The sequence below is a fragment of the Urocitellus parryii genome, chromosome 3 (genome assembly GCF_045843805.1).
Source record: "Urocitellus parryii isolate mUroPar1 chromosome 3, mUroPar1.hap1, whole genome shotgun sequence".
NCBI lineage: Eukaryota > Metazoa > Chordata > Mammalia > Rodentia > Sciuridae > Urocitellus > Urocitellus parryii.
This window is the reverse complement of record NC_135533.1, coordinates 155,459,986-155,475,868: the sequence shown is the minus strand read 5'-3', so window position 1 is coordinate 155,475,868 and position 15,883 is coordinate 155,459,986. Positions and strand designations below refer to the sequence as shown.

General features: G+C 41.9%; 1 protein-coding gene across 1 annotated transcript; it reads left to right on the top strand.

Moving 5' to 3' along the window:
• Positions 1 to 14: 14 nt before the first annotated feature.
• On the top strand, positions 15 to 15,256 carry LOC113191818 (uncharacterized). Its single transcript, XM_026401677.2, has 6 exons — positions 15 to 236; positions 482 to 605; positions 3,857 to 4,056; positions 4,705 to 4,775; positions 5,036 to 5,140; positions 15,082 to 15,256. The coding sequence occupies exons 1-6, from the start codon at positions 15 to 17 to the stop codon at positions 15,254 to 15,256; spliced, it is 897 nt and encodes a 298-aa protein (XP_026257462.1).
• Positions 15,257 to 15,883: the final 627 nt, after the last annotated feature.

Genomic DNA, 15,883 nt, shown 5'->3' with positions numbered 1-15,883 from the left:
GCAGCCGGTTTAGGATGGAGGTCCTGGATGAGTTTGACAGTGAATTTCCCCAGAGTGTGACCTTTTGCCAGCTCATTTCGGAGGAGGACTTTGAGAGACAGGCAGCGACCTACACAGAACGCTCTCTGCGCCGCCTCTTCCGCACTCTTGACCGCAATCCAGCCCTGGCGGAGAGGGTCGTGCGCAAGGGCAAGCAGACCGAATGCGAGCAGCGCGGGCTCCTTTCCTTTATCTGGGTGCGGGCTGCAGGAGGTGGGGACCAGGAGGGTGGGAGAGGTGACCACCCTGGCCTGCTCCCCCTTAGGGTGGAGCTCCGAGGAGGGTGGGACTTTGTGGGGTACCACGGGTTTGGGAGGGCACTGTTGGGCTTAGTTGGGGTTGCTATGAGGGTCTTCCAGAAATCAAGACTACCTAGCTTTAAGAGAGGAATGGGCAGATGACTCCTTGGTATCCTCCTCCCCTGCCTATCCCGCTGTTGTAGGCGAAGTTCATCTGTGCTGTCCAGGGAGAACTGAACCAGTGTAACAGCATGGGCACCCTAGAGATGCACCAGCGCCTGGAGCAGTTGAAAAGGAGCATCCATCGAGTGCACCTGTACTCCCAGGGTGAGCTCTGGGAATCTGAGCCCAAGACATCTCCATATGCCCATTACATCCTCAGCAATGCTGGAGAATTGGGTGACCAGCTCAGGTCCACTTGAGGTGCCCATCCCCACTCTTGTTGTATTTGCCTTTTTTGGACCAGGTTTTATCCAGAGCAGGAAGAGAGCAGGCGGGTGGTACAGGCCCCATCCAGGGAGAGAAACACTGCTTCTAGTTAGATTAGTTAGTCAACTCACCAGCTCTGCTTCTTCCTGGCTGTGATCCTGAACGAGTTATCTCACATTCCTTAGCCTAAGAGCCTCTGAAGTGTGTTTTTGGAGTGTTGAGTGAAGGGTAGCTGGCAGTGTCTGACCCATCAAATCTGATACAGGACCCACTTTTCTCTGACCCTGTGTCTGGAAGTAAATATAGCCAGGCCATGGTGGGGCCTCCTTGTAATCCCAGTGACTTGGGAGGCTGAGGCAGGAGGATCATAAAGTCAGGACCAACCTGAGTAACTTAATAAGATCCTATCTCAAAATAATATAAAGGGCTAGAGATGTAGCTCAGTGGAAAGAACCTCTGGGTTCAATCACCAGTATTCCCTGCCCCCACCCCCAAAAGGAAAAAGAAAGTAAATATACATGAAACTAGAGACATCAGTAAACATCTTAGTATCTGTCACTAGCCTCACCTACTGTCCCCATCTTGACATGATGCTTTTACTTTCTGCACCCATTGCCTTTTTTTTTTTTTTTTTTAATGGTGCTGGGAATTGAATTGAGGGCCTTCTGCATGCAAGACAAGCACTCTGCCAACTGAGCTATATCCCCAGTCCTGCACCCCTTGCCTTTTCCTGGAATATTTTAAATGAAATCTCAGTTATTGTCATTGTACTTCTTGAATACTGTAGAATGCATTTCAATTTTATTTATTTAATTTTTAAATTTATTTATGTTAGAGATTGAACCCCTGGCCTTGCTCATGCTAAGCACCTATCAATGATCTGTACCCTTTAGCTGTATGCATCTTTATTTTTTATTTTATTATATTACTTTTTTTTTTTTTAATTGTTTGCAGTACTGGGGATTGAACCCAGGGGTCATGCATGCTAGGCAAGTGTTCTACCCCAGAGCTATATTACCAGTCCATGCATATTAGTTTTTTTTTTTTTTTTAAGATATTTTCTGACATAACTCACAACAGTCCCACAATATTTGCTGAAATATAGTCATATCTTCCTGGTGATACACTCAGTCTGTCATGTCAGGATCCATTGAGGTCCACACATTATTTTCAGGCATTAGGCCTCTACACTTGATCTTAGCTAAAATGGCAAGAAGTGATCAGGCATTGAGTCTTTTTATCTTTTTTAAAAATTTTTATTTGATTTGATTTTTTAGTTGTAGTTGGACACAATATTTTATTTTTATGTGGTGCTGAGGATTGAACCCAGCGCCCTGCAGGTGCTAAGCCAGGGCTCTACCGCTAAGCCACAACCCCAGCCCTTACCTTCCTTTTTCACTGGATGACTATACAATTTGAGTCCATATTGGTACATTTGTGATCACGCAAGGATGGCAGGGATAAACTGGGCTTGCCTTAGGCAAATGAGCATCCATGACCAGTTTAGCTGAAATCCCCTTTAAGGGGAGATGGTTCCACTTTTCTTTCCTCCATGTCATTGATTTGAACTGTGACATCCTCTGGTGACTCACCTTGTTTTCTGTTCTTTCTTTTTGGTACTGGAGATCTAACTCAGGGGTGCTTTACCTCTGAGCTACATCCCCAGCCCCTTTTTGCTTTTTATTTTGAGACAGGGTCTCACTAAGTTGCTGAGGCTAGTCCAACTTGTGATTCTCCTCTCTCAGCCTCCTGAGTGACTGGGATTATAGACATGTGCCACTGTGCCCAGCCTGCCTTTATTCCTTAAATAGGCTAAAGCCTTGACTAGATTCAGTTGAGTTACTTGGTGTATTTGGAGATCTGCTACCCTAGGGTGAGGCAACTTCCTTCAGCATCACATCAGGAGACAAGGCTCACTTGGAGATTTCCACTTCTGTGTGGTGCTACATGTGAGTCTTCCATATCACTGATTCATTTGATAGACCAATAACATGTATAGCCCCCTCCCCAAGTAACCTCAATGTCCTTTTTCTTTGTTTTATAGAAGAGGAAATAGACACTTAAGGAAGTTAGCTGACATGTATGATATGTGCAAGGTCATGTAGGTAGTAGCTGAGCCTGAATTTGTAGTTGACTCTAGTTGGTCTGGAGCATAGGCTCTTAGCCTCTAGGCCATTGCTGGGTGGTAGTTATTATGACAGCAAATGAGCTTTTTTTTTTTTTCCTCTGTAGGTGTGTATGTGTGTGTGTGTGTGTGTGTGTGTGTGTTTGTGTGTGTGCGCATGTGTGTGTGTGTGTGTGTGTTACTAGGATTGAATCCAGTGGCATTGTACCACTGATCTACATCCCTAGCCCTTTTCATTTATTTATTTTTAATTTTGAGACGAGTCTTGTTAAATTGCTAAGACTGGCCTTCAATCTGTAATCCTGCTGTCCTAGCTTCCCAAAATGCTGGTATTACAGGCATAGACCTGTAATGGGCTATATGATGGGGTATATGAGCCTCTTGTAAACACCTACTTTCTTGGTCATCTCCAACTTTAAACAGTAGAAGTAGCCAGATTAGTTGAATGCAGTAGGAAAACCTAAAAGAGAGGAAAGGAGGCTGGCCCAGGATCCTGTCCCTCAAAGATGCCTTACCTGAGCCCATCTCTAAGATCTCCTCAATGTAGGTTTCCACGTGAAGGAAGCACTCTTCTTTTACATCCCAGACCCAGGGACTGGGTGTTGGTATGGGCTCAAAATGGGGTCTAGATACTCCCGCAGGTGTTGGCAGACAGCTTTCCACAATGCTTGGGAGGTAGATGGCAGGCTCACCTGTACAGGCCAAGCCCACCTCTCTGGCATTACTTCTCATGAAATTCTGCCCTTGAAGTCAGACAACCCAGTTGTGGATCCTGCCTGTGCTTTATCAAACATAGGCTCTGATTTCACCTATAAGATAAAGACCATGTACTCTTTCTCCATGAGGGTGTGGGGTTAGTCAGATGGTGCATATTATTGCCTGTCATGGTGGCCCTAGGTATGTCCCTGGTACCTTCTCTTCCTTGCTGGGGGAATGGTGTGAAGACCCTGCACCATTGTTTTTGGCCTCTACTCTACCCTGGTCTGGCCTTGGGGTAGGTACTCATTGGCACCTTTTGTCACAGATGCCAAGAAGAGGAAAAGGAAGCCCAAACTGAAGAAACCAGAACCCATCCTCTTACGGGACCGGTCAACCTCCCCATGCCTGCCACCAACCCCGCTGCCACCACCTGCTACCACCATGGCCTCTGTACTGGCCCCATCACCCCCTGTATATACTATGCCCAGGGTCTTTGGCCCTTTCTCTCCGCTGCCCAGCAAGTCGGTCAGTGGGAGTGTCCACCACTCCAGGCTGTCCTGGGAGGGGCAGTCTCTGTCCCCCTGCTCAGAACAATCTACTGCTCTCCCAGGCCCATAGCCATGGCTCTCAGATATCTGCAGAACCCTCTTTGCAGTCAAGGTCTTGGGTAGAACAGTAGTGGATGAAGCAGATAAAAGGGGGCTGCTCTGGTTGAGGGGTCCTGGTGGAGGTCAAAGGCACAGAGCTCCACCTTCTTGACCTCAGGTGAGCAAGGCAACCCCAGCTGCCCTTCACAGGATCCTGGGGTTCCCAAAGGACAGGTGGAAAACCATAGGCCTCTCCCACATCTTTAACCTCATACTACCTCTTCACATGAGTGTTGTCCCCATGTTGCCTGAATTCCAGGCTCCAGTTTATCCTGTGTATCTCACTTCAGGTCCTTCCTCCTCCAGGCAGCCCTTTAAATCCCCTAAGCTGAATTAGGATCTCCTCAGTCAGCTGCCAGTCCCTCCCCATACTCTTCCTTGTATCCCTAAATTGCCAAGTCAAGGTGGGTATTGATATATCTGCTGAATGAATGAAAGTCACATAGTTCTAGTTATTTGATAAGGATTGTTTTTCTGCATGCTGAGATCCCTACAGTTGTCCTGAGATTTCCTTTGTTTTCTGCAGATGGAGAAATTGAACATTTCAAGGTCTGAAGTGAAATTAAACTGGAATGGCTTGTCCTCAAACCCAAAGAGGTGGAGGGAATTTACTTTGGGCTTAGGGAAATGAAAAAGGAGCATTTGTGGGAGGCATTTGGGGAACCAAACTTGGTTGTTTTTTGTTTGTTTGTTTGTTTTTTCCACTTAATTCTCACCATGGTCTTCAGTGATTAATGTCCTCATTTCCCAGAGGAGTCTAGACTCTGTATGAGACTCTCAAGCCTGTGTCACAGATCAGCACGTTGAGGCTGGGGAGGGGTCCAGGCCTGAAATCCCATCTCTGCCCTGTTTTTCAGCCACATGGTTGATCTGACCCCCTTGGTTCTCAATCCCGGAGGCTTCCATTTCTCATACTTGGCTGGAAACAGTGCTCATAAGCTTCACTGCCCTGGCTTCCCCTGGTAAGCAGGTCTCTGTGCCTCTCTGGGCCAGATAAATTCTAGCTGTGCCCCAGCCCCAGTATATCCACCCTTCGCCTCTAACAGACATTATAGTATTATGCAAAAAATCATACATAGATAGATAGATAGATAGATAGATAGATAGATAGATAGAGTGTGTGTGTGGGGGGGGTATTAATGGGGATTGAACCTAGGGGAGTGTTACCACTGAACTATATCTCCAGCCCTTTTTTTTTGAGACAAGGTCTTGTTCAGTTGCCAAGACTGGCCTCAAACTTGCAGTCCTCCTGTTCACCCTCCCCTGTAGCTGGGATTTCATGCATGTGCCACTGTGCCTGGCCAAATAAATCTTATGATTTCCATTTCTGGAAAAAGAAATCATAAGTAAGAGCTGCCAGAAAAGTCATGATTCCTTCCTAGTTTTTGTAATTTTGAGAAATTAGTTACAAACCACCTGAAGTCCCAACAGAAAAGGAATGATGCTGCCAAACGAGGCAGCCATATGATTGTTATATATGTGGTTTTTTTTAAATACATGACAATGTAATGCATCACAATTCTTATTATACATATGGACACATACAATTTTTCATATCTCTGTTTGTATATAAAGTATATTCCCACCAATTCATGTCTTCATACATGTACTTTGGATAATGATGTCCATCACATTCCACATTCATTGCTAACCCCTTGCCGTCTCCCTTCCCCTCCCACCCCTCTGCCCTATATAGATTCGTCTATTCCTCCCATGCTCTATATATGTGTTTTGCAAAGCACAGGTTCACTGAATGTAGGTTTTTTAAATCACCTGCTTTTTCTACTTGCAATGTTAAGTATTTCCCAAGTGTAATTTATTATTATTATTATTATTATTATTATTATTATTATTTTAGTCATCAATATACCTTTATTTTTATGTGGTGCTGAGAATTGAACCCAGCGCCTCACACATGCTAGGCAAGCGCTCTACCACTGAGCCACAACCCCAGCCCTATTATTATTTTTTTTATTATACATGGACACAATACATTTTATGTATTTATTTATTTTTTAATATTTTTGTTTTTTTAATTGTAGTTGGACACAATACCTTTATTTTTTTTATTTTTATGTGGTACTGAGGATCAAACCCAGCGCCCTGCATGTGCTAGGCTAGGTGAGCGCTCTAACACTGAGCCACAATCCCAGCCCCTGTTTATTATTTATTTAAAAATATATTTTTTAGTTTTTGATGGACCTTTATTTATTTATATGTGGTGCTGAGAATCAAACCCATTGCCTCACACATGCAAGGCAAACATTCTACCACTGAGTCACAAGCCCAGCCCATTGTTTGTTTATTTTTATGTGGTGCTAAGGATTGAACGCAGTGCCTCACATGTGTGAGGTAAGCACTCTGCCATTGAGCCACAACCCCAGCCCATGTGTAATTTATTATTATTATTTTTTTTTATAATATTTATTTTTTAGTTTTTTCAGTGGACACAACATCTTTGTTTGTATGTGGTGCTGAGGATCGAACCTGGGCCTCGCGCATGCCAGATGAGCGCGCTACCGCTTGAGCCACATCCCCAGCCCGTAATTTATTATTATAATTATTGTTGTTGGTACTGGGATTGAACCCAGAGTACTTAACCACTGAGCAACATCCCTAGCCCTGTATATTTTTTATTTTGAGACAGTCTTACTAGGTTGCTTAGGCCTTGCTAAGTTGTTAAGACTGGCCTTAACCTTGGAATTCTTCTGCCTCAGCTTCCCAAGTTGATGGAATTATAGGCAGGAGCCAACATATCCAGCCCTCAGTGTAATTTAGACTGACTGCTTCATTGTGTGACTTTAAAAAAAAAAACAAAAAAACACTAGCTTTTAGTTTTTAGACCTGTTTTCAGCTCACAGCAAAATTAACCAATAAGTACAGAGATTCTTACCTCCACAAATGCAGTCTTCCCCACTATCCACATACTGTACCAGAGAGGTACATTTGTTGCATTTGATGAACCTACATTGACAGATCATTAATACTCAGACCTTCTAGTTTACTTTAGAGTTCACTTTTGCTGTTGTGCTTTCTATGAGTTTAGACAAAATATTAATGACATGAATCCTTCACTGTGGTATCATGTAGAGCAGTTTCACTGTCCAGAAAATCCTTTGTGCTCAGCCTATTCATTCCTTCCTCTCCCCCAACTCCTGAAAACCACTGATCTTTTTACTGTCTCCCTAGTTTTGCCTTTTCTAGAACATTATATAGTTGGTGTCATACAGTAACAGAGCATTTTCTGATTGGCATCTTATGCTTGATAATATGCATTTAAGTTTCCCATGTCTTTTGGGGTGTGTGTGTGTGTGTGTGCAGTGGGCCTTGAACATTTTCCATGTCTTTTCATCATGTGATTACTTCTCATTGTTGCTTTATCTCTGAAAAATTCTCCTTTGCCTGGGTGTATCACATTTTATTTACCTGTTTGTTTCCTTAAAGACATTTTGGTTGCATATAATTTTTGGCAATTTGCTATAAATATCCAAGTGCAAGTTTTTATGTGAACATAATTTTCAACTTTAATAAATATCAAGGAGCATGATTGCTAGATCATGTACTAAGAGTGTGTTTAGTTTTGCAAGAGACTACCAAACTGCCTTCCAAAGCAAATGAACCATTTTGCATTCTTACTAGCAATGAATGAGTTCAGATGACTTTTTTTTTTTTTTTTTTTTTTGGTACTAGGGATTGAACTCAGGGGTATTCAACCACTGAGCCACATCCCCAGACCTATTTTGTATTTTATTTGGAGGCAGGGTCTCATTGAGTTGCTTAGTGCCTTGTTGTCTCCTGTTTCAGCCTCCCAAGCCAATGGGATTACAAGTGTACGCCACTGTACCCAGCCACTTTTAAAAAAATGTGCTTTGTTGCCCGACTGGCCTTAAATTCCTGGGCTCAAGCAATCCTTCCACCTCACCCACTTAAGTAGCTGGGTCTACAAGAATGTGACACTGCACCCAGTTTCCATGGATATGTTGTGGTGGTGGTGCTGGTTCTGCTGGGGGTCAAACCCAGGGACTCATGGATGCTAGGCAAGCACTGGATCACAGAACTACATCCCAAATCCTGTGATTTATATGTAAGAAAATCACATAGTTTCTCACAGAGAGTTTACCTAAGAGAACCCCAAATAATAAGTAAATCTTTAAAAGTACTTTTGGCTGCTTTTGTAATGAAAAATATAAATGCAGAGATTGCTGGGGTGAGTGTTTATATAGCTATTGAAAAGCCCAAGATAGGGGCTGAGGTTGTGGCTCAGTGGTAGAGTGCTCGCCAACACATGTGAGGCCCTGGGTTTGATCCTCAGCACCACATGAAAATAAATAAATAAAATAAAGGTATTGTGTCCAACTACAAAAAAGAAAAAAAAAAGCCCAAAGTAGCTGGGTATGTTGGCATACCCCTGAAATCCCAGCAACTGGGAAGACTGAGGCAGGAGGATTGCAAGTTTGAGGCCAACCTCAGTAACTTAGCAAGAACCTCAGCAACTTAGGGTGACCCTATCTGAAAATAATATAAGAAATAGAAAAAGGACTGGGGATGTTGATGTTGCTCAGTGGTAAATTACCCCTGAGTTCAATCACCAGTAAAAATAAAAAATAAAAATAAAAAAATGAAGAGAAGACTGTATAAACAAGGTTTTAGAAAGAGTTTCTTTCTATGAAAATATTACCACATAGAAAGAAACTCTTTCTAAAACCTTGTTTAAAAAAAGAACTAAGCTTATGAAAATATTACCACATAAGCTTAGTTCTTTTTTTGGGGGGGGCGGATACCAGGGATTGAACTTTGCGGATTGAACTGAGCCACATCCCCAGCCCCTTTTATTTTTTATTTTAAGACTAATTTGCTGAGGCTGGCTTTGAACTTGTGATCCTCCTACCTTAGCCTCCCCAGTAGCAGGGATTATAGGGCTGTGCCACCACACCTGAGGCCTGGTCCCTTTTTTATTTTTTAATATTTTTTTTAGATGTCGATGGACCTTAATTTTATTCATTTATTTATATGCAATGCTAAGAATTGAATCCAGTGCCTCACACATGCTAGGCAAGCGCTCTACCACTGAGCCATAACCTTAGCCCACCCCCCACCCACCCCAAGTCCCTTTTATTTTGGGTACTAAGGATTGAACTCAGGGGCACTTGACCACTGAGCCACATCCCCAACCCAACCCTACTTTGTATTTTACTTAGAGACAGGATCTCACTGAGTTGCTTGGTACCTCACAGTTGCTGAGGCTGTCTTTGAACTCGTAATCCTCCTGCCTCAGGCTCCTGAGCACTGGGATTACAGGTGTGACCCACTGTGCCTGGTTCTCCAGTCTCTTTTTAACCCCTTTTCTCAGATAACACATATAGCATACAATACAAGCCACAATTATTGTTTAATTAAATGGTTTTTTGTATTTTATAGTTGTGTAAGCATCACCATCAATTTTAAAACATTTTCCTCAGCTATGAAAGAAGAGAGTGAGGGGCTGGAATGGAGTGCCTGCCTAGCATGGGTGAGGCCTTGGGTTCAGTCCCCAGCACCAAATGGTAATACATGCCTGTAATCCCAGCTACTTGGAAAGGTAAGGCAGGAGAATCACTTAAGGCCACCTGAACAGCATAGCAAGACTCCATCTTAAAAAGAAAAGAAAAAGAAAAGCTCGTGTGGTGGTGCACATCTGTGATCCCTATGACTCAGGCTGAGACAGGAGGATCACAAGTTCAAAGCTGGCCCCAGCAACTAAGCAAGGCTTTAAACAACTTAATGAGACCCTGACTCAAGTTAAAAAGGGCTGGAGATGTAGCTCAGAAAGAGAATGTGAAAAGATGATCCATGCTGGGCACCGTGGTGCACACCTATAATCCCAGCAAGTCACAAGAGGATTGCAAGTTCAAGGCTCATATTAGCAATTTAGTGAGCCCGTTTCAAAATAAAATTTAAAAAGGGCTGGGGATGTAACTCAGTGGTAGAGTGCCTCTACATTCGTTTCCCCGTAACACACAAACTTGCACAAAATAAAACACATCTACAATGGGAGGTAGTATTTGCAAATCATTTCAACAATGAAAAAGCATCCCCTGCAAAAGAAAGCAAACCAATGAAGATGGGCACAAGATTTGATTAGATATTCCAAAGAAGATATACACAAGAAGATATATGACCAATAGACAGGAAAAGATATTCAATAACGTTAGTTATTAGGAAAATGCAATTCAAAGCCACAAAATGCCAGTGCGATGGCACATGCCTGTAATCTCAGCAACTTGGGAGGCTGAGGCGGGAGGATTGCAAGTTCAAAGCCAGCCTCACCAACTTAGATTGTAAGCATCCTAGTGAGATCCTGTCTCAAAAAGGTCTAAGGATGTGTCTCAGTGGTTGAGCACCTCTGGGTTCAATTCCTGAGACTAAATAAAAATGAAATAAACCGCACAAGATAACATATTACATAGACTAAAATAGCTATAATTTAAAAGCAAAATAAAAACCCAAAACATTAGCAAGTATTGAAGAGAGGATGTGGAGAAATTGGAACCCACATGTGGTTGGTGATAATGTAAAACAGTGTAACTACTGTGAAAATCAGTTCAGCAGTTCTTCAAAATGTTAAACAGAGTTCCCATGTGACCCAGCAATTCCACTTCTATATATATGTATATATCTCAAAGAATGGAAAACAGGGACTCAGCAGACACTTGTATATGAATATTCATGTTCATGTTGCAGGGGAAATTACAGCACTCCTAAGATGCCACCCCCAGTTCTCTACCTACCAGCTATAAGCAAATACTAATCTACTTCTGTGTAGATCTGGATATTTCATATCAATGGAATCATATATATGGCCTTTTGTATCTGGATGCTTCCACTCAGTATAATGTTTTCATGGTGTGACTGTTGTAGCAATGTTAATACCTTCTTTTAATGATTGAACAATGTTCCATTGTATTATTATTGAGCCATTCATCAGTTGATAGGAATTAGACTTTTTAACATTTTTGACTGCTGGAAACAATGATGTTACAAACATTTGTGTACAAATTTTCATGAGGGCATAGTTTTCAGTTTTTTTGGGTATACTCCTAGGAGTGGGATTGCTGGGCCAACAAAACTTTTTCCATAGTGGCTGCCTCATTTTATAATCCCACTAGCAATATATGAAGTTTCCAATTTCTCCACCTCTTGCCCAATATTTATTGTTACGTTTTCTTTCTTTCTTTCTTAAAGATGGAGTCTCCCTATGTTGCCCAGGCTGGTCTTGAACTCCTGAGCTCAAGCAGTCCTCCCAAGTTAGCCTCTTAAGTAGCTGGGACTATAGATGCCTACTATATATCATGCAACACAACTTAATTGTCTTTTTTAATACAACTATCTCAATAGGTATGAGGTGAAGTGTTTCTCACTGTGGATTTGATTTGCATCTCCCTGATGACTAATGTTGTTGAGGCATTTTCCTGTACTTACTGGTTATTTGTATATCTTTGGAGAAGTGTTTATTAAGATTCTTTGCCCATTTCTAAATATTGGGTTGTTGCTGGGTGTGGTGGCACATGCCTGCAATCCCAGCAATTTGGGAGGCCGAGACAAGAGGCTCCCAAGTTCAAAACCACCTTAAGAACTTATCAAGACCCTGTCTCAAATTAAAAAAAAAAAAAAAAAAAAAGAGGGGGGGGACAAGGGATGTGGCTCAATGGTTAAGCCCCTCTGGGTTCAATCCCCATTATGGGTAGGGGGGCTGGGGAGACAGCCCAATATGTATAAATACAATTTTGGGGGGAAGTACTGGGGATTGAACCCAGGTGCACTATACCACTGAGCTATACCCCCAGCCCTTTTTATTTTTTTGAGACAGGGTCTCATTAAGTTGTCCATACTAGCCTCAAACTTGCCAGTAGCTGGAATTACAGGTGTGTGCCCCTGTACCTGGCTAGGCTTAGTTCTCTTGAAAGAAAGTCTTTTCAAAACATAATCAGAAAACAGAAATTCCTGAACTCTTTCACCCAGTATTTTCAATCCTGGAAACTTCTTCCAGGGAAATAAAATAGAAAAGAAAAAAGCCATTTGTTTAAAAATATTTGTGTCAACATCAGTTAAAAAGAGGACATATGGAAATAGCTCAAATATGTATTTATATAACTATGGAATGTTATATAGCTGTTAAAATTATAAATATGATTAAACATGTTTCTGTATATTCATGAATTATAGTTAAATGGAAGAAATAGACAAGTTGGGGGAAGGATGTGAAGGTGACTGCTGGGTGACAGAAGGGTTTTTTGCAGTGTTACAAAACAAAATTTCAAAATGAAGCACTGACCATCATTAGGTCTTCAGAGTGAAGTCACAGAGCAGGACTATGATCATCTTTTCTAGTCTTTTCTAGGCATAGTTTTATCTATATGTGATTCATTTTAAAAAAAATCTTGCCTCTGTCACTTAATATGTTACAATCCTGGCAGTTGAATGCTTCTGGACTGTTTTATTATTTTTTTTAGTTGTAAAAGGATCTTTTATTTTATTTATTTATATGCAGTGCTGAGGATCGAACCCAGGGCCTCACACATGCCAGGCAGGTGCTTTACCACTCACTGAGCCACAACTCCAGCCCCTTCTGGACTGTTTTAAACACAAGCATCATTGATTGGGGCAATAGCCATCCAGTGTATGTAGTACCTTCACTATTTAATTCCACTGGGAGATACAAGACTAACTTCTAGTTTTCCACTAGTGTATTCAGGGCTGGCATTAAAGTTGTTATATACCAAGCTGTTTCTGAATTTCAGATGAACCCCCTAAAATATAGTTACAAGGGAAAGGGTATGGAAATTAATAAGAAAGCTATCTGTTTTTAGAATCTAAAGGCAATAGGTTTACTTGCAGACAATATGAAACCCACACAGAAAAGACTCACCAGATCCCCTCCTATTCCTAACTCCAGAAATAACAACCATTATATTTCTGTTTTAGTCAAGGCGTCTTTTCATGGACATGTGTATATGTGCACATGTTATCGTTTTCTGTATAACTGAGATTGGGAGTGTTCTGTTAGGCAGTTCTGTAGACAATATTAGCATATTAGTTTCTTCCCACAACATTAAAAATATCTTTAGGTTCACCAATAATAATGCAAAATACTCCATGGTATGAATAGAACATCAGAACATCATTTACTCAACTGTTTTTTTTTTTTTTTTTTTAAGAGAGAGTGAGAGAGGGGAGAGAGAGAGAGAGAGAGAGAGAGAATTTTTAATGTTTTATTTTTTAGTTCTCGGCGGACACAACATCTTTGTTGGTATGTGGTGCTTAGGATCGAACCCGGGCCGCACGCATGCCAGACGAGCGCGCTACCGCTTGAGCCACATCCCCAGCCCTACTCAACTGTTTTTGTGTGTGGAAATATTGCACTGATGTGGCTGTCTTCTAGGCTCTTGGTACATCTTACTTTCTGAGTGAGTTATGATACTACAGTGTCATCACCAAAATATGGGTTATTTTTAATTGGTTTTTTAAAATTTAAGGGGTAAAGGTGTAGCTCAGTGGTAGAGTGCTTGCCTAGCATATGGAAGGCCCTGGATTCAATTCCTAGTACCTAAAACAATAAGTATAAAAAGCTGGGTGCAATGGCACACGCCTGTAATCCCAGTGGCTTGGGAACCAGGTAGGAGGATCATGAGTTCAAAGCCAGCCTCATCAATTAAGTGAGGCCCTAAGCAACTCAGCAGACCGTGTCTCTAAATAAACACATAAAAGGGCTGGGAATGTGGCTCAATGGTTAAGTACCCCTCCGTTCAATCCCTGGTACAATCAATCAATCAATAAAATGGAAAAAAAATAAAAGCCAGAACATATTCCATGGAGAAAAGTTCACACAGAAAATACATATAAGATACCACTGCTAAGAAGTTTTTTTAATGTGCCATTCCAAACATTTTGTGTCTTCACACACAAATAGACTAGTTAATTCTTTTAAATTTATTTTTCTAATTTGTTATACATGACAGAAGAATGTATTTCAATTCATAGTACACATACAGAGCACAATTTTTTATTTCTCTGGTTGTACACAAAATAGAGTCACACCATTTGTAAGAGAATACATGTACTTAGGGTAATGATGTCCATCTCATTCCACCATCTTTCCCACCCTCATGACACCTCCCTTCCTCTCCTTCCCCTTTGCTCTATCCAAAGTTCCTCCATTCCGCCCATGCTTCCCCCCACCCCCATTATGGATCAGCATCCACATATCAGAGAAAACATTTGGCATTTGGGTTTGGGTTTGGCATACTTCACTTAGCATGATATTCTCCAACACCATTATTTACCTGCAAATGCCATGATTTTATTCTCTTTTAATGCTGAGTAATATTCCCTTGTATATATATACACCAGAATTTCTTTATCCATTCATCTATTGAAGGACATCTAGGTTGGTTCCACAATTTAGCTATTGTGAATTGTGCTGCTATAAACATTGGTGTGGCTGTGTCACTGTAGTATGCTGTTTTTAAGTCCTATGGGTATAAACTGAGGAGTAGGATAGCTGGGTCAAATGGTGGTTCCAACACACTAGTTAATTTTTAACCCAAGTAGGGTCATATTGTGTGTACTTTTCAACTTTTTTTTTCCCATTAATAAACAATTGGGATGTTTTTATTTGTTGGCTATCTCCTTCATTCCTTTAAACAGATCAGAAAACTTCACAGCCTGGCTATACCATGATTCAATTAGCTGTTCTCTCCTGGACATTTAGATTGGTTCTTTAAAGTCACAAACATTGCTGCAACCAACATTCTCAAAGTAGTATTGGGAGCCATCCTGCAGCTTAGGATATTGTCACGTGTACCTTTGGCAGTTCTGTGTGCTGGTGTCATACCTCATGGGCATATGTTGGATGTCTCCCATGCAGGACCTCAGCCTGTAGTGGCGCTCTCAACAGTGATGAGACTCCATCCCCTGCTGTGAAGGCTTCCATCTTCACCCCGCCTGTCCTACTCAAGTTCCAGCCTGTTCCCAGACCCAAAGACGACTCAGAGAATGACCCTGGCAGTGCAGAGTCCGTGCTCCACAAGAGGAGTCCGTAACTTCTTTCCTACAAACCATGACTTGTGGAATGAATAAAGTTCCCATGGAGATGCCTTCCTTGTGGTGGGCTCCCTAGGAGTTGTGCAGTCCCACTGGTTTAAATGGCTAACCTATCAAAGCGCTGTCCTTAACTCTGATTGGAAGAGTTCGGGGTTACAATGTACTTGATAGGCTAATTAAAGAATTAGGGCGGGCAAAAGGGAAGGGCTACAATTAGATCCAATTAAGGCTGAACACTATATTATGAAAATAAACCACTAGGCTTTATTTCTCACAGTATAGTCATAGTATTGTAGGCCTCCGCCTGGAAGGCAAATAGAAGTGGAGAGGAGGCTAGTGGGATTTAAATGACTTCAGTCTCGTCAAGCATGAGGGCACTCCTCTGTAATCCCTCGACTCGGGAGGCTGAAGGAAGATTATTCAAATTGGAGGCCAGCCTGCCTAACCTAGGAAGACCCTGCGTCAAAGTAAAAATAAAAAGGGCTAGGATTGCAGCTCAGTGGTAAAGAGTCCTTAAATTCAATCCCCGTCCCGTCTTTGTCGGTCTCGGTCTCAATCCCCACCCGCCAACATGACACCAGACTTTTTCAAAGACCAGAGAATTTAGGTTGGGCTTGAGCAGAGAC